General features: G+C 42.2%; 1 protein-coding gene across 1 annotated transcript in view; it reads left to right on the top strand.

Annotated features, from left to right (window-relative positions):
- Positions 1-18,196, top strand: part of RNF150 (ring finger protein 150) — a 211,494-nt gene extending 193,298 nt beyond the window's left edge. Inside the window, exon 7 of the mRNA XM_077279239.1 lies at positions 16,571-18,196. Within this exon, the coding sequence (XP_077135354.1) occupies positions 16,571-16,689 (119 nt within the window). The 3' untranslated portion in view covers positions 16,690-18,196. The remainder of the gene's footprint in view (positions 1-16,570) is intronic.
- Positions 18,197-24,792: the final 6,596 nt, after the last annotated feature.

Below are 24,792 nucleotides of genomic sequence, written 5' to 3'. Positions count from 1 at the left end.
TATATATTTTTTGTTATGGTATATTTTTTATGAATATTTATTTCTCTGTAATAGTGCGCACAGTGTCATCCGCAGCCGCCAACTTATATCACGTGTTCCCGCTACTTAAGAGAAGAGCATAGGGGTGGAGTGCAGTGAATAGTCATTCCCTTAAGTAGAGGGGACATGTCGCCCGGTGGCTGACACTGTGCGTGCTACTAAATAGCAAAGAATACTCACTGCCCTCCACGCACATAGTCCCGGCGTGGAGAGCATTGAGTATTCCTACAGCTGTCCTCTGCTTGTAAGCAGCACATGACGTCCCTGCCATGCGCTGCTTACAAGCATAAAGCAGCTGCTGGCACTGGAACAATTCGCTGCAAGGGAGCGCAGGAAGCTAAGTAGGATGTTTGGGTTTTTTTCCATCCATGCATACAAGGATAGGGATGAGGGTGCCATGCATGCAAGGATAGAGGTGAGGAGCCATGCATACCAGGATAGGGATGAAGGTGCCATGCATACCAGGATAGGGATGAAGGTGCCATGCATACCAGGATAGGGATGAGGTGCCATGCATACCAGGATAGGGATGAGGAGCCATGCATACCAGGATAGGGATGAAGGTGCCATGCATACCAGGATAGGGATGAAGGTGCCATGCATACCAGGATAGGGATGAGGTGCCATGCATACCAGGATAGGGATGAGGGTGCCATGCATACCAGGATAGGGATGAAGGTGCCATGCTTACCAGGATAGGGATGAGGAGCCATGCATACCAGGATAGGGATGAAGGTGCCATGCATACCAGGATAGGGATGAGGAACCATGCATACCAGGATAGGGATGAGGAACCATGCATACCAGGATAGGGATGAGGAACCATGCATACCAGGATAGGGATGAGGAACCATGCATACCAGGATAGGGACGAGGAGCCATGCTTACCAGGATAGGGATGAGGAGCCATGCATACCAGGATAGGGATGAAGGTGCCATGCGCATACCAGGATAGGGATGAGGAGCCATGCTTACCAGGATAGGGATGAGGAGCCATGCATACCAGGATAGGGATGAGGTGCCATGCAGACCAGGATAGGGATGAAGGTGCCATGCATACCAGGATAGGGATGAGGAGCCATGCATACCAGGATAGGGATGATGAGCCATGCATACCAGGATAGGGATGAAGGTGCCATGCATACCAGGATAGGGATGAGGAGCCATGCATACCAGGATAGGGATGAGGAGCCATGCATACCAGGATAGGGATGAGGAGCCATGCATACCAGGATAGGGATAAGGAGCCTTGCAGACCAGGATGGGGCAGAGGAACCATGCATACCAGGATAGGGATGAGGAGCCATGCATACCAGGATAGGGATGAGGAGGCCATGCATACAACGATGGGGATGAGGGGACCATGCTTACCAGGATAGGGATGAGGAACCATGCACACCAGGATAGGAATGAGGGGACCATGCATACAACGATGGGGATGAGGAGGCCATGCATACCAGGACAGGGATGAGGAGGCCATGCATACCAGGATGGGGATCAGGAGACATTGCATACCTGGCTTATACTCGAGTCAATAAGTTTTCCCAGTTTTTTGTGGTAAAATTAGGTACCTCGGCTTATACTCTGGTCGGCTTATACTCGAGTATATACGGTATATTATGTACTATACCTTACAAGATTGTTCTATCTTTGCTAAGTTATTCACATGGTAGAGACAGGAATTAATTAAGGCTGAAAATTAACTGTGAATCAGAAGAACCAAGGATTCTGTGACATTTGTGTGTTGGAAAGAGGATAAGATTTGTTATATTTTGCTTTTTCCCAATGTTAAGTTTTACAAAGCCTGGGGGGTAATAAGTGGGACGTTTACACAACAGTGATAATACTATGTGCGTATGTGAACATCACATCATTTCCTGCATTCTGATATGTTCCCATTCATGCTGTTTTATAATCAGGAGTCACCATAGACCGTGTCTGCTTCTCACATGCTATGTGATGTCCATTTAGTCTTTTGACCCTAGATGCTGATGGAAAAGAAGATCCAGCTCTGATCTTGGAAAATAAAACCCAAACTGTGGCTGTATGAGAACACACATATTAATCTGCTTATGTAGTGGATTGTTAAAGAGCAACCATGCGACTACTTAACTCTCGTTTTGAAAGAAAGTTTCCAATTTATGTATTTGAGACTTGGAAAGGAGTTGTCGGGAATGTTTTTTTTTTTCTTCTAAGGCTATGTGCACACGTTGGAAATGTGGTGCAGAATTTTCTGCACTAAATCTGCATCTCCTGGCAGAAAACGCAGGTACGTTTTTTATGCGTTTTTTGTGCGTTTTTTATGTGTTTTTTTGTGCAGATTTTACCACTGCAGATTTCTATTAATGGAGGGGTGCAGAAACGCTGCAGAAACGCACAAAATAAGTGACATGCACTTCTTTGAAATCTGCAGCATTTCTGCGCAGATTTTTCTGCACCATATGCAGCTTTTTTTTTCACATTGATTTACATTGTACTGTAAATCACAGTGCAGTTCTGCAGCGTTTCTGCAGCAGAAAAATCTGCTGCAGATCTGCACCAAATCTGCATCGTGTGCACATACCCTAAAAGCTTGCACATGTTGAAAATAATAAATACACCTATGCTCCCAGACAAAGCGCTGCCGCTCTGACACTGCTCTGGTCTTTGTTTAACCTTCACATGATGTACACGAGCGCTGCGGCCGATGACTGCAGCAGCAATGCCGAGGCAAACTGGATCCGCCTGTGATTCCAGTTTTTTACTTTTCCTGGGTAATCTGGAATCCTGCCCTTAGTTTTGGTTTCCGTTGAATGTTAGTACCTCATGTTGTTGTCAACAAATTATGGAATTTATATTAATGAACTGGAATCTTTTATTCATCAGCCTGTGATGTGTGATTTAAAGGGGGTTTCCCTTACTTAAAAATGTATTGTGAATGAGCTCAGGGTCAGAAATAATGAAAAAAGAAAACTATACTCACATATAGCCCAGAGCTGCTCCCTCATGCTGGATAGTGACCCCTGCTGGTCTCTTGGCATAAACTATGTCATGTGACAGCTGCATCCAATCAGCATCTACAAATGAGCTGAACCCTTGACATTCCGTCCAAACATTCTGCCTTTCTAATTGGTGATTGACACCACTGGCTCGCTTGAGCTTTCTCTGCAAGCAGAGCTCACGTCAGGCAAGCTAGTGCTGTGGAGGGGTATGCAAAGCCAGGGGGCAGAGCACTGAGCCAAGGAAGCACCAAGCACCTTCATTTAGATGATTTATTAAACTTCAGTTTGGGATAACAGACTCTCTTTAAGAAAAATCTGCCAACTTTTCCCTGCAATTGTAATTTTTAACTTGTTGTGTAAGATAGTAGATAGTAAAATATGTCAACTTTCAACTAGAAACGAAACATAAGCTAAAAACAAAATGAGCATACACCCTACTGTAAGAAAATAAACAGTAAGGGTGCATGTAAATAAAATAGGGTACTTGGTAAACACTGTTTTTGAGAAAAAAAAAGTGTAAAAGCCATCCCACTTTGATGACGTATACCCAAATGGGGACGGTCCTCTCCTCTTGTATTAAAATCCCACCTTGTGTAATTCAACCTCAATGTGGATGGGGTCAGAGCAGGACCATGGTCTGACTGTTCGTACACCTGGCCATTTGAAGCTATAAAAATGAAATGCCTAGCTCAAAAATGAGGCCACACCCGTTTGTACAAAGTACAAGAAACTACAGGAAAACCAAGGAAATGAGCTGGAGCACAATACATCCGCGCGTGCGCAGATGGAGATCGCGGCGGCCATTTTCCTGAAGCCGAGTTCGCAGATTTAGATCTCGGCTTCAGGAAAATGGCCGCCGCGATCTCCATCTGCGCACGCGCGGCCTCCCGCGGCCATTTTCCTGAAGCCCCGGGAAGCAGAGCACTCCCTCTGCGCGCGCGCGCGGCCTCAGGAAGATGGCTGCCACCACTGATAACAACATGATTCACCCGGCTCTGCTGCTTACCAGACTGCTGCATCACCTCACCTGTGAAACGGACCCTGTGCACACCATACCGCACCTCTGCCACCGCACCTCTGCCGTCGCCACACCACTGCTGCAATCCCCCCATGGACAACAGGCCACTGCGTCACCTCACCTGTGAAACGGACCCTGTGCACGCCATACCGCACCTCTGCCGCCGCACCTCTGCCGTCGCCACACCACTACTGCAACCCCCCCATGGACACCAGACTGTGGCGTCGCCCACCTAAGCAGGAAGGGACCCTGCTCAGGTGCACGCCGTACCGCATCACCACACCTCTGCCGACACCATGCCTCCTGTGACCCTGCTCTGCCACCGCCAGCCCTCAGGTAAGATACTGTAAATTCGGACAATAAGACGGACCCCCATCTTATAAAAAAAATCTTTTTTTTCTGCAATTTTCACCCCAAATTTGGGGTGCGTCTTATAGTCCGAAAAATACGGTAATCCCCATTCAAGTAAAAACCAAACAATATACACGTGCTTCTCAAAAAATTAGAGTATCATCAAAAAGTTAATTTATTTCAACTCTTCAATACAAAAAGTGAAACTCGTATATTATATAGTCATTACAAACAGAGTGATCTATTTTAATTGTTTATTTTTGTTAGTGTTGATGATTATGGCTTATAGCCAATGAAAACCCAAAAGTCATTATCTCAGTAAATTAGAATACTTTATAACACCAGCTTGAAAAATGATTTTAAAATCTGAAATGTTAGCCTGCTGAAATGTATGTTCAGTAAATGCACTCAATACTTGGTCAGGGGGCTCCTTTTGCATCAATTACTGCATCAATGCAGAGTAGCATGGAGGCGATCAGCCTGTGGCACTGCTGAGGTGTTATGGAAGCCCCGGTTGCTCTGATAGCAGCCTTCAGCTCGTCTGCATTGTTGGGTCTGGTGTCTCATCTTCGTCTTGACAATACCCCATAGATTTTCTATGGGGTTAAGGTCAGGAGAGTTTGCTGGCCAATCAAGCACAGTGATACTGTTGTTTTTAAACCAGGTATTGCTACTTTTGGCAGTGTGGACAGGTGCCAAGTCCTGCTGGAGAATTAAATTTCCATCTACAAAAAGCTTGTCGGCAGAGGGAAGCATGAAGTGCTCTACAATTTCCTGGTAGACGCTTGCACTGACTTGGTCTTGATAAAACACAGTGGACCTACCCCAGCAGAAGACATGGCTCCCCAAACCATCACTGGTTGTGGGAACCTCACACTAGACCTCAAGCAGCTTGGATTGTGTGCCTCTCCACTCTTCCTTCAGACTCTTGGACCTTGATTTCCAAATGAAATGCAAAATTTACTTCTTTTTCTCCTTGTCCCAGGTAAGACGCTTCTGGCATTGTCTATTGGTCATGAGTGGCTTGGCACAAGGAATGCGACACTTGTTGCCCATGTCCTGGATACGTCTGTGTGTGGTGGCTCTTGAAGCAATGACTCCAGCAGCAGGCCACTCCTTGTGAATTTCCCCCAAAATTTTGAATGGCCTTTTGTTAACAATCATTCCAAGGCTGCGGTTATCCCGGTTGCTTCTGCACCTTTTTCTACCACACTATTTCCTTCCACTCAACTTACCATTAATATGCTTGGATACAACAGTCTGTGAATAGCAAGCTTCTTTAGCAATGACCTTTTGTGGCTTACCCTCCTTGTGGAGTGTCTCAATGACTGCCTTCTGGACATCTATCAAGTCAGCAGTCTTCCCCATGATTGTGGACCAGAAACAGATTAAGGGACCTTTTTAAATGCTTAGGAAGCCTTTACAGGCGTTTTTGTTAATTATTCTAATTTACTGAGATAATGACTTTTGGGTTTTAATTGGCTGTAAGCCATAATCATCAACATTAACAGAAATAAATACTTGAAATAGATCACTCTGTTTGTAATGGCTCTATATAATATAGGAGTTTCACTTTTTGTATTGAAGAACTGAAATAAATTAACATTTTGATGATATTCTAATTTAGTGAGAAGCACTCGTATGTAAGGGTAAGTTCACATGTTGCATTTTTGCCACGGTGCTTTTTTGCTGCAAAAAAATGCAGCGTTTTACTGTATCAGCCAAGTGAATTACATTTCTGAAATCTCGCGCACATGGTTTTTCATCCATTCACATGTATTGGGAAAAAATGCATAAACAATGTGGCAAAATCACGCATATTTTACGAAGCGTCTTTCCAGCTAATATTCCAGTATTTGCAGCAGATTTTTTTGCTGCAGATCCTGAACATGTGCACGTACCCTAAAGTCACTAATGTAATGTAGTGAGTGATTTGAAGCCGTTGTCTCAGAATGCGCATTGTTGCAGTCAATGTCATGGTCTGACTGCTGAAAAACCAGATAGAACCAAGTGGCAGCAGCACTAGAGAGATCTGGCTGGTCACAAAATTCAATATTGGCTATGAGGTTACATAGGAAAGTATAAACAGGGATACTTTAACAGCGCACACACAGTGATAACACGTCTTTATATCATGTTTTACAATCCAGCCCCGAGACCTGATCTTTGCAATCTCCACAACAGCCGAAGACTATTTGTTCAATTATACAGAAGGCGGCAGTACTTTCTGCATGGAGCTAGTGCCAGTAGAAGACAGAGCGGTGATATCAGATCTCCTGGCACAATGAAATATGCATGATGTAGACCGATCCTGTTTCACCCTTTTCCCTCTCTTATTGCACTCTTGTGCTCCGCGTAATCTCAATTTACAAGATGGAAAGCAAATCAAGTGTTATATTGCAGATTGGAAATAAGGCTTTTTTTGTTTAAAAATCCTTTATATTTTATTGATTGTCTATTTAGGGCCACAAGGTTTTGAATTTTGAATTGAACAAATGAAAATTATTATTTAAAGAGGACCCGTCACCAGGTCAAAAGGGACCAGTTGTTCCTCTTATTGGATTCCCACTGCTCCCCTGACTGTGTTCTTTTTTAACCCACCAGAGATTTAGGTGTCAATTTTTATGGTCTTTTCCAAAAGGGCGTTGCTCACAGGATAATGACGTAGAAGAGCCTGAAGACATGCAGCAGAGAACTTGCCATTTTTGTGAACGGTAAAGGGCCATCAAAAGGTTAAAAATAATATAGAACCTTGTACTCAGCTGTGTGGCCCCTTTGCTTCTCACCGTCACCCATGCGGTCCTCTCCACATCTTATCGCCGCTAGTGCTGGATTCTTGTGTGGCTGTCTTATCATAGGGCAGCCTTAATACAAACTTTTGTTCATTTTTTTTAAACTCTTGTAAAAACATAGTGACTTTCATGCATTTTGTTAGAGTTTTCCTTTAGTGTCAATTTGTAGGTGTGATTTTCCTGCCATACTTCCAAGCCTATAGTGAAGCCTATGGAAAAACACCAGCTACAAACACCGTACCCAGAGCATGCTGCACCTTGAAAAAGACACCAGTGACCCAAAAAAGCTCCAAACCAAAATGCATTGCATGTATGTAGTTGATAGAATTTTTCAATATAATTTCCACATGCAGCTCTCTAACTCTGCGGTGTACGTGGGCAGCATGGCAATGTGGATTCTGATTACACCGCACAGAACATGTCTCTTTTACAGAATATGTAATATTGGATTGAACTATGACAGATGAGGAGCACAGAGGAGCTCTCGCTATTAAAATCAGCCGTCATCACACAGGGCTTAAAATCTCCTGTAAACCTCTACTCTTTTTGTGGTGACAGGTTTACAGGGACCCTCTGCAGCTCATTCTAAAGTGCTCACTCACACAAGCATATTATATGGGTATGTGCTGTCTGAGGAAAAAATGGACAGCGCACTGACTAATGTTATTCAAAAGGGCTGTTCAGATGATAGTTTCTTCATGCAGACCGAGTGTCCGTGTGAAACAATGCATTATCCACTTCCATAAATCGGATGAGACTCCCCCATTCAGGTGGGCAAAAAAAATTGGATCCCACATAGAACATCCATAGTGCGCCCAATTTTTACAGATACATTGCCATTATTAACGTAGGCAACTGTACTGGATTATGCAGTTTTTAAAAAATGGATGTATGAATACAGATGTCACATGGACATGAAATTCCGACACATGGATGGCAGACATATGACAGTACAAATGAAAATTGTCTGAGTTTTCTGGATGTAAAACGGACAATTTTTCATATTCTCGTGTACCCCTGGCCTAAGCATGGGGCCGGGTTCAGACAAGCCTACTTCAGTCTGTATACGGAACGCAATGTCCGACGTGGGAGATCGCTGGTCAGTCCGGACATTGTATTTTTTGCTTTTGTCACTTAGATTTTGGCACATGTACCACAATGAAAGCAAATATTCATTGGCGTTTATGGAGCCATGGATGTTTCTTCTGTGGAATTGAAAAATGCATCAATAAGTAGTAAAAGGGTTTTCTGCTATTTATCAACACCTTATCAATGGACCAAGGGTGCTCGATGAATGAAAATGACTTCCGCTACTCCACTCTGCTCTGTGTGTCCCCCCACTGATCTCGTGACACAATGACATGTGACCAATGTGGCATAGCGGCCAGTGGTGATCTGTGGCATTAGCATTTATGTCTTTCCACTTGGACATAACTTTAAAGGCTGCAGCCAATCAGCAGCCACTGATTGGCTGCAGCAGTCATGTGACTTTATGTTACAAGACCGACTGGGGGAATCCGGGCAGTGAGCAGACAGCAGTGCAAATCAGGGAGGTATTTGTACATTTTCTTTTACTTTTTCCAGCACCCTAAGGACCAATGAGTTTGGGTTCTGCACTGGTAGAAAATCCCGTTCTAGTGGTTTCAGTGCAGGTAGCCACAGGTGGATTAGCCAACAAGTGGGACTAATCCTCATGCTGAACCACTGCGGTTCAAACATAAAATATGGGGCAGAAATGGATCAGCCTTGAATTTTTTACTGAGATTTTCTGTGAAATCAGCAGTAGGTTTGTTTTTCGTTCCCCCCTAAAAATGAATAAAACTACTCTATTCTCAATCAATCACATCTGATCGGATCAGCCTCAGAGATCTGCATTTCATCATTTACAATTTTGTCAAAATTCATAAAACAGATCCTATGAAGCAGATGTATTGTCAGCCTAACGCCATATAGCCGCACCGACCGCTATTTCACATTTGGAAGGAATAACTAATGCTCGTCATGCCTATAAAATCACTGTCGGCCAGCTGCGATCCAGTCTCTATCCAGTCTCTATCCAGTATAAATTGGTTTTTCGCCAGTTTATCTGCGCTCTTCGCGAGATCTCATGGGCTTATTTTTATTGGTGATTTTATGTTTCTAGATGGAAACTCTTTAGAATTAATGCCATTCTTCCTGTTGGTCGTTTCTTCCATTTAAAGGAAAGGTGCCGCAATTTTGTTTTTGTATTAAAAATGATTGTTTATATAAACAATTATCTTTAATACAAAATTATTTTTTTAACCTTAATATCTTTTTTATTATTAATAATTTTTGCAGCCACTGGGCGCCGCCATTTTGCTTTGCAGGAGTGTAAGAGTCCCAGCACGACATTTCCACTCTGCATTTACGGCAGCCCTGTGCATAGGACTCAGCAGTCGGGAGCCGACCGCGTTATCTCCTGCTCTGATCTGGCCACGCCCCCTGGGCTGTCTCCACATCACAGCAGAGGCAGGAGGTCGGCGCCATGTTTCTTCAGCCCACAGTGTGTGAGCTCCACTGTGACTGAGAGCTGTGCTGTTGGAGGGGCAGCTCCAGCTGCCTCTCCTTTCACACTGTCAGCAGTCGGCCGTTCCCTGTCCTCTGCTGCCTGGTGCCCTGGCTCAATCTCTAGAATCGCTAGAGAGGGTGAAGTGCTGGGGTCTGATGTCCTCTATCAGGAGCTGCAGAGAGGTAACAGGGGGGGGAGGGGGAGAATCTCTGTGCTGCTCCGACCCGACCCTGCCTCACACTGCAGCCACTGATCAAGGACATCAGACCGTGTATCTATCACTACACTGTGCTGAGCCATGTATCTAATCCTCTCCTGTATGATAGTCTGCTGTGCCCTGTACCTAATCCTCTCCTGTATGATACTGTCTGCTGTGCCCTGTACCTAATCCTCTCCTGTGTGATACTATGCTGAGCCATGTATCTAATCCTATACTGTGTGATACTGTCTGCTGAGCCATGCATCTAATTTTATACTGTGATACTATGCTGAGCCATGCATCTAATTCTATCCTGTGTGATACTGTCTGCTGAGCCATGCATCTAATTTTATACTGTGATACTATGCTGAGCCATGCATCTAATTCTATCCTGTGTGATACTGACTGCTGAGCCGTGTATCTAATCCTCTCCTGTGTGATACTATGCTGAGCCGTGTATCTAATCCTATACTGTGTGATACTGTCTGCTGAGCCATGCATCTAATCCTATACTGTGATACTATGCTGAGCCATGCATCTAATTCTATCCTGTGTGATACTGACTGCTGAGCCGTGTATCTAATCCTCTCCTGTGTGATACTATGCTGAGCCGTGTATCTAATCCTATACTGTGTGATACTGTCTGCTGAGCCATGCATCTAATTTTATACTGTGATACTATGCTGAGCCATGCATCTAATCCTCTCCTGTGTGATACTGACTGCTGAGCCGTGTATCTAATCCTCTCCTGTGTGATACTGACTGCTGAGCCGTGTATCTAATCCTCTCCTGTGTGATACTGACTGCTGAGCCGTGTATCTAATCCTCTCCTGTGTGATACTGACTGCTGAGCCGTGTATCTAATCCTCTCCTGTGTGATACTGTCTGGTGAACCGTGTATCTAATCCTCTCAGGCACTCCTCTCCCCCCTGCATATCTTTCCCCATTACACACACAACTCAATGCATGCGATAACAGGAGCTGCAGGGGTCATGCTGTATTATGGCATTATGTGAGATCTATATGACGGTATTATGTGATCTGTATGGTGGTGATTATGCTTGATCAGTATTGTGAGAATTATACGGTGGTATTGTGTGTGATCTATATGGTGGTATTATGTGAGAACACTGGCAGTATTATGTGTGATCTATATGGCGGTATGTGAGAACACTGGCGGTATTATGTGTGATCTATATGGTGGTATTATGTGAGAACACTGGCAGTATTATGTGTGATCTATATGGCGGTATGTGAGAACACTGGCGGTATTATGTGTGATCTATATGGTGGTATTATGTGAGAACACTGGCAGTATTATGTGTGATCTATATGGTGGTATTATGTGAGAACACTGGCAGTATTATGTGTGATCTATATGGCGGTATGTGAGAACACTGGCAGTATTATGTGTGATCTATATGGCGGTATGTGAGAACACTGGCGGTATTATGTGTGATCTATATGGTGGTATTATGTGAGAACACTGGCAGTATTATGTGTGATCTATATGGTGGTATGTGAGAACTGTATGATGGTATTGTGTGTGATCCATATGGCTGTATTATGTGTGCTCTATATGGTGGTATGTGAGAACTGTATGACAGTATTGTGTGTGATCTATTTGATGGTATTGTGTGATCTATATGGCGGTATTATGTGTGAGCTATACGGCAGTATTATGTGAGAACACTATGGCAGTATTATCTTCAGAAAGCGGACCCATTCTATGGTGGTTCTGGCTGAGCACCTGCTCGCGGGTCTGGGGTAATAGAGGGGGCAGCATGACCTCCAGTTAGGTGCAGTCAGGGCTGGTCAGGCTGCTGAAGAGAGGGGTCTCATTTTTATTGTTACTATATGGCTAAATTTCCTTCCCAGCGTCACCCCGTACTTCGCCTGTCGTCTCACTTTCACACATCACCAGGACAGGATGGAGAAGACAGGATCTGAGGAGGGGAATGGGGTCTTAGCATGCAAAGTCTGGATCAGAACAGGCCATCAATCCGCAGAAATGTTTCCTGGATTTCTGTGGAGCAGACGGTCCATCCATGTGTATAAAAGACAGTGCTCTATGTACAATCCCTGGCTGCTCTGCGCACTGAACATGGTGCCCCCTCCATAGACCAGCACACTGCTCTCCTGAAATACTCTGCGCTGCGGTCACCCTGCTCCCTCCACCACATATCTCCCAGAATCCTTGCTGGCTGCCATCCTCGGTGACTGTCTACTTGTCAGTGTAAGGCTGCTTTCACACTAGCGTCAGTACGGGCCCGTCGCAGTGCGTCGGGCCGACGTACCGACGCATGCTGTGAAAGAAATGCCCGACGTGGTAGCGAATGTAGTCTTACGACGCTTCCGCTGCCCCATTGTAAGGTCCGGGGAGGAGGGGGCGGAGTTTCGGCTGCGCATGCACGGTCGAAAATGGCGGACTCGACGCACAAAAAAAACGTTACATGTAATTTTTTTTGTGGCGGTGGTCCGCCAAAACACGACTCAACCGTCGCACGGTGGTTGCGACGTGTGGCAATACGTCGCAATGCGTCGGTAATGTTAGTCTAAGGGGAAAAAACACATCCTGCAGACAACTTTGCAGGATGTGTTTTGCAGGATGTGTTTTATCTCCTGAACGACGCATTGCGACGTACAGCCAACAACGCTAGTGTGCAAGTAGCCTAAGGCTGCCGTCACACATTCAGTATTTGGTCAGTATTTTACCTCAGTATTGTAAGCCAAGACCAGGAGTGGCTGATAAATGCAGAAGTGGTGCAGATGTGTCTGTTATACTTCTCCTCTAATTGTTCCACTCCTGGTTTTGGCTACAAATACTGAGGTAAAATACTGACCAAATACTGATAGTGTGACGGCAGCCTTACTCTGCAGTCACCAACAAAATGGCTGCTCACTGGGTTCCTGAATATCATCCTCTTATCCCTTAGCAGACACCCAGAAGGGAAGGAGAGGAGTGACATCACACACGTCAGCAGACTCCGCCCATAATTACTGCAGTGCTGTAATGTGAGCTTGTTGTACACGAGGTTTTTCTGAAATTTCAGCAGCTGCTCCCCCTAGTGTTTAAAAGTGGAAATTCCAAAACTTTTCAAATTATTTTTCATATTTTACTAAATTATAAACAAATGATAATAATTTTTAAGAAAATGTAAACATTAATTCTTTACATTTTTACAATTTCTGTAAAAAAATTTTTTTTGATGGCACCTTCCCTTTAAGCACAGTCATGCTAAATATGTACTTGTTGTTCTTTCCATTGGACTCCTACACGCACATCTGTCTTGCATCTGTCTTCAGTCTCATCTCTCATTTATCTCTGGCATCTGTTTGAATTGCTTCTCTCAAGAATATCTTAACATAATAGTTTTTCTATGCAGGAAGTAAACATTTTGACCTATAGACATTTACTTGCCTTAATACTATAGGGGATCATTTATGTAGAAGAAATGGCAAAAGAGCATTGTGAAATCCATGTAAGAACACTCAGTTGTGTAAGTTGTGGCTTTGCGAGCTAAATGTGACAATAAGTGAATGGCATGAGCGCCATAAACCCAATATGAGGTGGAGATAAAGGTTGACTAGTGGGGGTGCACTTAATTTTTAGTTGTAGAATTATGGTCTGTCAGCTGCTACTGCTACATCAGGGCTGATGGAGATACCAATGTGGTATAGCCTGAGCCTCTTCCCGATAAAGGAACCTTGACTTCTTCTGGTATTCTCTGAATAGTCATTATCAGCAGTACCGCCCGTCCTGTATTTTCTGCTATATCACAGATAAAAGTGAACGGGATTCTGAATCTTTTCAAGCATTTCAAACATACCTGGCTGACATCATAGAGCCAGTCCTCATACATGCTGCCTGTGGTTTGGGCAGCATGTATCAGGCGGCAGGTTCTCTTTAAAGTGTAAATAATATTCAAGGCATGTTATTATTTTTAATTCATTAGGTAATGGATACACTTTTCCAGTTTGCAAGCATTGTTTCCCTACGTATGACCAACAAAGGAAAATGTAGTGCACCTACATATTGTGAAACCAACTATTGCAATTAAAACTTCTCTTCCCTGGATTTGTTTAGGGAATCATGCTTCATATATGTCCCTTATACCTAATATTACTTCTTGTATTAACACAAATCTCTGATATATTATTTGTGCATTTCTATTTCTACAGAAATACCTACAGTATATTGTCATCCTGACTTGTACTACAGTAAAAGAAGCAGAAAGATAAAGGATTATTTCCACAATAAGCTTAATTATCACTGTGTGTATTTTCAGTACTCTGATAGCTTGTTTTCAGATGGACTTACCTGTCCTGCACTCCGTCCTGCTCTGCCTGCACAAGGGGCATGCAGTAACTAGGCAGTGCAGAGCTGAGCCAAGCAGAGCAGGGCTGTGTTAGATGCCAGCAGCAGAGAAATCAGTAAAGTGAAACTACAAATAAAGCTCTGTTGATGCATATGGCAGAGGATTATCTTCTGCCATATGCACTAACAGAACAGCATTTTCCGTTTCACAGCACTGATCCATCTGCTTCAGGTAGAGTAGAACTGAGTATATGTAGTACAATTGAGCTACTCTGGAAACCAGCTAATAGACAAATCATGTCAAAACACACAGGCAGCTATACTGATGTAGATTGCAGAAGATAAAATCTGCCAGGTAGAGGACTGTACAGAACTGTACAATGCACAAAACAATAGAGTGTGTTCTGAATGTAGAATATACTCTTATGTCAGTGTTGAAGTGGAAGGAAGCCAGCTGAGAGAGACAGCACTGCACATGATCGACCAGAAGCACTGGAAGTATAGCAGGAATGGGACAATGGTAACTGCAGTGTAATTGGCGCCTGGAGGGGCGTCCTTTGGAGAGTAACATGCAAAACAGAACAGATTTAGAAATGAATTATATTGGCACAACCAAGTAATAGTTGTGTACATTATTGTAAGACTACATTGTGATTTTGGGAATAAGCCTTTAGATTATAAAATCAGCCCTGCTATATCTGCACATTTAAGCAGACGCTTGTAATATATTCAAAACCTGAAAACCACCATTAATATTAATGTATGGCACCTTATTGTATTTATTTATTAGTCACATTTCTCATGAAAACTTTTCATTTACTGTAAAAGACATTTGTCTAAAGTCCTTTTTTTGTGACAATCTTACTGTTTTAATTAACAGACATTCAAACTATTACATTTGTTTAAAAAATGAGGACTATTTCCCTAATTATAAATATATACATCTAGAATTTTACTCATTAGAACCAGATGCTGATGCATAGTCTTTTTTTGCAATGCATTTTTTATATTTCTCAAAAGCTTTTTTTGTATTTACACTACATGTTAGAAGGAATATGTCATTTGATTTGTGCTACCCCACCTGGCAGCAGCATGGATGTCCTGGCAGGGACCATGATTCCACTGATCACTTACTAAACTTATTGCTGCAGTTTGGATGAACTCTTTTATCTGCTGCAGTCCTCGCAGTGCTCTGAATGCTGAGCTCTGTATAACCCTGAGGAATCAGGGTCTCTGCCCCTATATGACAGATAATAATCTGCTCATAGATTAGGTAGCAAAATCTTGATGACAGAGTCCTTTTAATGGTGTGGCTATCTTCCCGGAGCTGCTGCTCTTTTAATATTAGTTTAAAGATATGTTTTAGAGCAGTCGCATGCAAAGTAGGAACATGTAATCTGGAGATGAATTGTTGTCTAGGTCAATTGGTTGGGGATTTGCACTGAGGCATATGCAGAGAGAATTGTGCAAGTAAGGAAGGAGGTGAATGGATGGATGGATCCTATATTCTCTATGTATAGGTCGTAACGTCCATTGTAATATTTTAAAGGGAATCTGTTAGCACAAAATGACTGTTCAAACCAAGCACAATCACACGGAGCACCCTTGGCATGTTCAAGAGGTTCAATACCTTTACTCCTTGGTTTTATTCATCACTGCCCTTCTTTGGTTCTTGTAAAGTCAGAGCTGTCAATCAAAGAAGAGGATAAGGGGCACAGCTAGGTAGAAAAGAAGTAGCAAGCAGGTGAGAAGGCACCCATAACTGCTCAGCTATGACAAGGGTGCACCAAGTAAATGTGCGTTTTTCAAACAGTAATTTTGTGCATGATTTAGGGACAAGTTCCTTTTTTACAAATACCAATGTTTTACGCTGAAAAGATGTGTATTGGGCAAGACCTGTCAATCATGTCGGACAACCTCGGTGACCAGTCATCTCAGTCACCTCATTCCGGGACTCCTGTGTATGTGTCCTCAGAAATGATGGAGCATTTCGGAGTGAAACATGGGCGAATAATTTAGCCTGTCCATGATTCATGTTGCCCAGATCAATCACATGACAGATAGGCTTTAATGAAATCACTACTGAAAAGTTATCTCGACAGAACATGAAGTGTCAGTCTACTCCGAGGCTCAGCGAGAAAACTGCACTATTTCAGGAATTTCTGCCTAATCTAAATAATAAAATTAGAACTTACTGAAAATGGTAACAGAACATTTTGCTTTGAGCCTGAATATTATAGGAATATTGCAGCTCTAACATGTCTATAATATGTCATTGAGTTATTACTGATGCACTGTTCCATAAATGATCTCCGGTTAACCAGAATGTTTCCTTCTTCTAGGTGAGCAAGAGCCAGTAATCAGCAGTGACTCTGATATCTCTCTCATCATGGCAGTAGACGTTGGACTTTCAGATGTAGATCTTTCCACTGACCAGGACTGTGAGGACGTGAAGTCATGAGCAGGTCTGTTGCTGCTGTGTTCCATAGGAAAGATATTGAAGGTGTAAGGCGGTCGGCCGTCCTGGTTTGGACTATTCCAAAAAGTAAAAACCACTCACCATCACCATAAGTCTCCAGAGCACTTCATTATGGGATGATCATGAAAAAAGCAATAGCGCCAGCCGCCTGCTGTCTCAGCCCAGTTCCTTCCCCGCAGGATTTTGTTGTTGTGTTGATATGGGAGCTGTGGCCTCCTCATTTCCTGACACGTGCAAGACATCAGTCCGCAGGCTTCCCTGACATGGACCGTAGACCTGGATCGAAATTGAAATCTTTGATGCTGTTTTTAAGGAGAGATAGAAACTTGACAGTCCCTTTTTGTTGTTTATTCAGTGTATTCAATCACCAATATCTTGGTCATGATAGAAAACATTTTTATATTTTTATTTTCTATGTAGCGGCTTCTCTGCCGCGTCTACATGAAGAGATTGTGATGGTCATGAATGAATACCCTGCTCTTATCTGAAGAAGCTATGATTACCGGATGGGCACCCATCCCAGAAGCACTTGAGAAGGAAATGTCTTTAGAGGGCCTGTGCCAGTTGCATGTGATCTGGCATTTCTCATGAGCTGCATAAAGAATGTTAGGTACTAAAATTACAATCTGTTGCTCTGAGTCACTAAAGAGACCCAGACGTGTGCAAATTAAGACACATCTTATGTTACTGCACCATCTATCTTCCATCCATAGTTTAACAATGTGTTTGACACAGTGCAAATAGATTTTTTTTTATTAATTCCCGCACTTATTGTTGGGAATCAGTCTTTTTGACTCTTAATGGAAATGTATGCAGTATTGTGCTTACCCCACAGAGTGGCATATGTTTTTTTTCAAGAATAAATATATATTTTTTCAAATGAAAATATAACTATTAGTCGGTGATTACAAAACAAAGGATACTAGGTGCTCTGACGTTGTGAAATATATCACACTTGTTCATGACATTCCATTATGCCATTATTTATGACCTCATTATATTGACCCCATATTTTTGCTAAAAAAAAAAATGAATGTATTTACATGAGCTACACTGATCTCTCTGATATATAAGAGGGTTCTATTTTATATAATGGAAGCAAGGGTTTTATTCTTTCCACATAAAAGTAGCTACTATTTCTTAACATGGACATTGATTGCTATAATATAATAATTAAAACAGATTGAAAGCCAAAAATGGTCATATTGTAAAGATGTTTTTCAAAAATGTGTTAATTTATAAAAATGTTCATGTATTAGATGGCAGAGGTATCGGCAGGCATGTGAAAGCATGTAGATTGAGAACTTTTCATCAATGTATCTGATATTTTATATTACTTAAGACCTTTTTTACCAGATGTGCAGGTGAACGCCTGTGATCCTGGACGGGCCTGTACGACTGATGAGAACATTGGTGAGAGCCAACAGTTAAGAACACACACCTATTGTGTTACTATAAGAGCAGGAAATGTAGGGCACTATATATATATATATATATATATATATATATATATATATATATATATATATATAATCTCACATACTCTATTTATAAAGTTGTATGTCTTATAATTGTTTCTAGGTTTTTACTACCACAGTACAGGGTTTGTCTGATGATGAATGATTATAACAACTATAAACTTTGTATCTAGTTCTTACTAAAACTCTTTGTTTGTTCTAAAGAACAAGGGGATTTCTAATTTTATTGTTTATGCCTTCTTGCCTGGGTTACTGGCAACTGCTTTCAGGCAAGGGGTTCAGCCCTTACAAGTTCTTATCTATGGAGCTTGTAAAGGCTGGTCTGTAGCTGGCTGTATCCAGTCAACTCCCCTGTGCTCCTCTGATGCGTCAGAGACAGATGTGCCTCTGTTTGCAGCATCTTACGCCGCACATTTTGGGCCAGTGGTGCAACAATATCACTGATCTGTGCTGCCAGTTAAGCAGGAGCACATTGCCCCCCAGCAAGCATGAAGGCAGACTGATTGAGAATTTGGGACAACCCCTTTAAATACTGGATCACCCAAAACGAAGACATTATTGATTAAAGGACCTGTAAGAGAGTTGAGTTAGAAAGTCTACCACCCCTCCCAGATACAGCACCACTCTTGTCCATGTTTGACATTACACCTGAGTCCTATTCAAAGTAAATGAAATATGGCCCAGGTGCCATAATAGCCCCATTTTGGGGAGAAAAGCAGACTTTTTATCTACTTTTATACAACTCTATTAAGTCTAATTGATGTAATAGGAAGCAACCAAGTGTAACACATTTATATTACATCAGCAGGAAAAGAAGAAAAATAGTTGGGGACAGTAATTCACCAACCCTTCTGTTGCAACTTCACCAATCCTAGAATTTGGATAAAGTTATTACACCTTTGTAACCAATTTTCTAATCTTAGATGATATGGTAGTCATAACTTTTACTCTCTTAAAGGTAACTATACAAGATAGATGATTTCTGCCAAAAATGAGAATTTCAGCAAGCCCACCATTTACATGAATGGAGGTATACCAGCTTTCTGCTGTCAGCAGATGTTGCATTTCCACATGACTGATCTTTTGTTTTCATGGGTGATAAGCCGCTGCCAGAAGTGTCCTTCAGCAGTTTGATACCCTATATGTTAGGTTCACTTGCATTGCATTAAGTATTCTGTTTTTTATTCTGTCAATTGAGAGAAAAACTTAATTTATTGCCTTGACAGGTCAATGATATGATAGAAAACAATGGCTGCTGATGGTATTAATGGGTTGTGTATAGTTTTCATCATTTTATCTGAAACAATAGTCCATAAATAATGCTTTGTTTTTCCCATCATTTGTGACGGGTTCCTAGGAGAGCCTTCAATGCGGGTATAAATGAGTGAATCCTTGTATAAAACCTCACCGCTCTCATAAAATGTCCTGCACTAGATATAGGTGCACAACCCCAGAATTTCCTACAGAGCTGCGATATTGGTGCTTGTTTTTCCAGCAAGGACATAAACCGCCATAGTCCATCAATGGGGCATTAGGAAAACCTTAGCTACACCAGCCAAATTGCATCTTCATGAGGTGAAGCAGATCTGGAGCCCCAACTAAGTGACGTGAGAAGGAGTTGTTCATAATCAGGACCTTCTTTAAACCTCAATGAGTAATGAGTTTTCTTTTTGATGGGTTTCACTTTGCAGTGAACAAATTTTGAACCAACCAGGTGGAAGGTATCAACCATTTTAACCAAGGTGTAATTTTGTCTGTGCACATCGCTTTTCTCAGAGCAGCTTTTAGTAAAAGGCCGTTGAGGATGTCTATCACTGCTCCAAGATTTGCAGAAGATGTGGCTTTCTCTAGTAGGCCAATTGTGCTCCAAATTACGTAAGATCCAGAGGTTTATAAATAATGTTGCTGGTGAATGTCCTCCCAGCTTACACATTGACAGGTCATCATCTTGCTGCATTCTCCTTTATTTCATAGGTTGTTCCACATGTTGCGGATAATCTTTATTCCAGCAGGGTCACTGTTCTTGGAAGTTATTGATTCCCATAGAAGGAAGAGACGTTTCCAATACAAAGATTTAAGTTAGAGCTCTACAGAGGTTTCACTTCATCAATAATATAAACGTGAATTTAATGTGACTATGCCCATTACATAATGTCCGCCAGTGGTGGTCAGCCAGTCCAAGTAGACTGTTAAATGACCGCCAATCAGCAAACAAATAGCTGGTATGGGCACGCATCATTTAGGCCTTATTCAGACATCTGTGAGTCAGGTACAAGTTCTATCCATAGAACACATACCCATTGTAGTCAATATGGCTCTTCATATATCCATGTTTTTTGCAGATATGTGTCCACGACAAAATCATGGAGACATGTCTGTTTTCATTCGCAATTTGAGAGCAAAATTACAAACATGAAATCTATGAGTACCATAAAAATCATGAAGAGGGCACAGATGGCATCAGTTTGCTCTCCGTGACGTGACTTACATTGCAGTGGATTGGAGAAGCTTTACAATTAATTTATTTATAAATTACTGATAAACCAATGATGGGAAAAAATGATGGGAAAAAAAAAATATCAGTTATCACCTTTCATCAAGGGCATTCCTAATGCTACAGCAACGCTGTGATGGAAAGCCCCTTTTATCGAATTGACAGGCAGGGATACTGGTCACTGTACTAACAATGCTGAATCTCATTGATTGAATGGACAGTGAGGTGTCATGGCATGCGTGACAGAACTGCAATGACATGTAGTGCACAGCAAATAAGAATATCTCTTGTGGGGTCATAAGGTCCCTGTTTTAGATGGAGGCGATATAAACCTCCATGTTATGGTCAGTAAATATACAAACAATTAATGCACTGGTTATATTAGATGTCCTATTAGATCGCATTGTGTTATCAGAGTTTCTGCTTTACCCAGTGCACATTTCACTCTTATTCCCAATAGAAAGTTTGGATTACTTTGATTTATCACCGTCAATGTTGAAGACATCAAGAAACCTAAAGTGCAGCCTTCACTTCTTATCATTTGTCTGTTCGGTGCAGCTACCGTTAGTACAATGAGATAAAATAAACCTTCAGTCTAATAAATTGCGAGACAGTCTAGAAATAGAGGGCCGAATCGTTAAGACCGCCATTGCACGCGCCAGTCCTAATGAAGATCCGGATCACTGGAGTAGAATGCTCAGAATTCATTTAGAATTGCCACTTAATGAATTTGGTGCATCTTGCCAGTGGCATGTGGACAGACAGAAATGCTACTGCAGTCCGGGACTGAAGGAGCATTTCTGGCACAGGAAACACAGACACATTTGCTGAATTTGACAGGCAGACCATCCTGCCCGACTCCTCCCCAGCTCTACCCATTTTGGCGGAGCTGCTTCAAATTTGGCGTCTTTTCTGGCATAAAAAGCGTTTGATGAATCGGGGCCATAGTGTTTTACCTGTCATAAAACATAACAAGGCACAGTGGCATTGGTGAGTTGTAGATCACTTAATCCATCAGTGCAGAAGAATTTGGTGCAGGAAATATATTTTTCGTTTTAAAAATTTTAGATATTCATCAAGTTCTGTAACCAAAGCTTGTGACTGAAGGCCTCTTTTATGTGACACCATAAGTCATTTCAAGAAGTAAACAGCAAAACATTATACAATTCCTATCAATCCTACAGATCCTCTCTAAAGAATGCTGTTGGGCTTTTTTCATGTGATACAATTTTATTATTTTTGTTAAAAGGGTTGTCCACATTTATTGGTACAACTCCAATTACAAAAAGTTGGGACGCTGTGTAAAATATAAAGAAAACAAGAATGTACTGATTTGGAAATCTCTCATAGCCATAATATATTCACAGCATAGATCAGAAGGTGAACATTAAACATTTTTCTATTTCATTTGAAAAAAATTAGTTTATTTAGAAATCGATGGCAGCAACACATCTCAAAAACGTTGGGACAGGATTAACAAAAGGTTGGTAAATTATGTGGCACTAAAGAAAAACAGAGGGAGGGTCAATTTACAACTAAATCATATGACAGCGTAAACAGAGCATGTTAGAGAGGCAGAGTCTCTCAGAAGAAAAGATGGTCAGAGGTTCACTAATACGTGAACAATTGCATCAAACAATTGTGAAACAATTTCAGAAAGATGTTCCTCAATGTAAAATTGTAAAGAATTTGAATATCCCACCATTTACAGTACATAGCATCATAAGATTCAGAGATTTTGGAGGAATCCATGAGTACAATGGACAAGGCTGGCAGTCTCTTTTCGATGCTCGTGATTAATGGGTCTTCAGGCAGCACTGCATTAAAAGCAGACAAGATTCGGTATGATTCACTGTATGGGCTCAGGAATACTTCCAGAGATCATTGCCTCTGAACACAGTTTGCCATACAATGCACAGATGTAAGTTAACCCCTTCAAGACGCAGCCCTTTTTCGTTTTTCGCTCCCCTCCTTCCCAGAGCCATAACTTTTTTATTTTTCCGTCAATATGTGAGGGCTTATTTTTTGCGGGACGAGCTGTGCTTTTGAACAACACCATTGGTTTTGCCATGTCTTGTACTAGAAAACAAGAAAAAAATTCCAAGTGTGGTGAAATTGCAAAAAAAGTGCAATCCCACACTTGTTTTTTGTTTTGGCTTTTTTGCTTGGTTCACTAAATGCTAAAACTGACCTGCCATTGTGATTCTCCACGTCATTACGAGTTCATAGACACCAAACATGTCTAGGTTATTTTTTACCTAAGTGGTGAAAAACAATTCCAAACTTTGCTAAAAAAAGAAATTGCGCCATTTTCCGATACCCATAGCGTTTCCATTTTTCGGGATCTCGGGTTGGGTGAGGGCTTATTTTTTGCATGCCGGGCTGACGTTTTTAGTGATACCACTTTTGTGCAGATACGTTCTTTTGATCGCCGGTTATTGCATTTTAATGCAATGTCGCGGCGACCAAACAAAACTTAATTCTGGCGTTTCTAATTTTTTTCTCGCTACGCCGATTCTGAATGCGGCGATACCAAATATGTGTGGGTTTGATTTTTTTTATTGTTTTATTTGGAATGGGGCGAAAGGGGGGTGATATAAACTTTTATATTTTTTCATATTTTTTAAAACTTTTTTTTTTTACTTTTGCCATGCTTCAATAGCCTCCATGGGAGGCTAGATGCTGGCACAACTGGAGCGCCTCAGCTACATAGGAGTGATCATCAGATCGCTCCTATGTAGCTGAATTACAGGCTTGCTATGAGCGGCGACCACAGGGTGGCGCTCACAGCAAGCCGGTATCAACAACCATAGAGGTCTCGAGGAGACCTCTGGTTGTTATGCAGACACATCGCTGACCCTCGATCACATGACGGGGTCGGCGATGCGCGCATTTTCGGCCCATGGCCGGAAGTGGTAGTTAAATGCCACTGTGAGCGTTTGACAGCGGCATTTAACTAGTTAATAGCGGCGGGTGGATCGCCATTCCACCTGCCGCTATGGCGCGCACATGTTAGCTGTACAAAACAGCTGACATGTCGCAACTTTGATGTGGGCTCAGCGCTGGAGCCCACATCAAAGGGGGAGACACGACATGCGCCGTACTAGCACGTATGTCGTGAAGGGGTTAAAGCTCTATCCTGCAAATAATCTATATATCAAAATAATCTAGAGATCTTCTCTGGGCCATGCAGGGCCGGCTCCAGGTTTTCGTGGGCCCTGGGCAAAAGAGTCTCAGTGGGCCCCTTTCACACATACCACGATTTATGATGCATGGATACGGCAGAGAAATATAGGTATAGTACAATGTCAAATATTTCACTTCTTACATTACATGAGGGATATCAATAGCTCAGAAACTGGACAGATTTGTCCTCCATACAGTATGATGGGCACCACATAGTGCTCCATACAGAATAATGAGCGAAATATATTGCTCTATACAGTATTATGGGCACCACATAGTGCTCCATACAGAATAATGAGCCCCATATATGGCTCCATACAGAATAATGAGCCTCATATATTGCTCCATACAGTATTATGGGGCCCATATATTGCTCCATACTGTATAATGGGCAACATAATGCTCCATAAAAAATAGTGAGCCCCATATATTGTTCCATTCATAATGGGTCCCATATAATGTTCCATACTTTATAGATTGGACCCCATAGAATATAATGAGCCCCATATATTGCTCCATACAGTATAATGAGTCCCACATAATGCTTCATACAGAATATGATGGGCCCCATATATTGCTCCATACCGAATGGGCCCTATATAATGCTCCATACAGAATGGCCCCCATATAATGCTCCATATATAATCAGCCCCCTATATAATGTTCCATATATGATGGACCCATACATGGTGCTCCAAACATCAAAAAAAGAAAAAAAGAAATACTCATCTCTCATCGCTGGCTACTGCTCTGCTCTGAACTCCTCAGCGTCGCTGTCTTCCGGCTCTCTGCACTGTGACTGTTCAGGTAGAGAGGGCACCGATGTGACGTCATCATGCCCTGTGACCTGAATGTCAAAGTCAGGAGATGCGGAAGACACTGCAGCGATCGAGATAGGAGAGATAAGTATCGCAAGTGCCGGGGCCC

The sequence above is a fragment of the Ranitomeya variabilis genome, chromosome 1 (genome assembly GCF_051348905.1).
Source record: "Ranitomeya variabilis isolate aRanVar5 chromosome 1, aRanVar5.hap1, whole genome shotgun sequence".
NCBI classification, from domain to species: domain Eukaryota; kingdom Metazoa; phylum Chordata; class Amphibia; order Anura; family Dendrobatidae; genus Ranitomeya; species Ranitomeya variabilis.
Note: the sequence above shows the minus strand (reverse complement) of the source record. Positions and strands in the feature narration are given on the sequence as shown.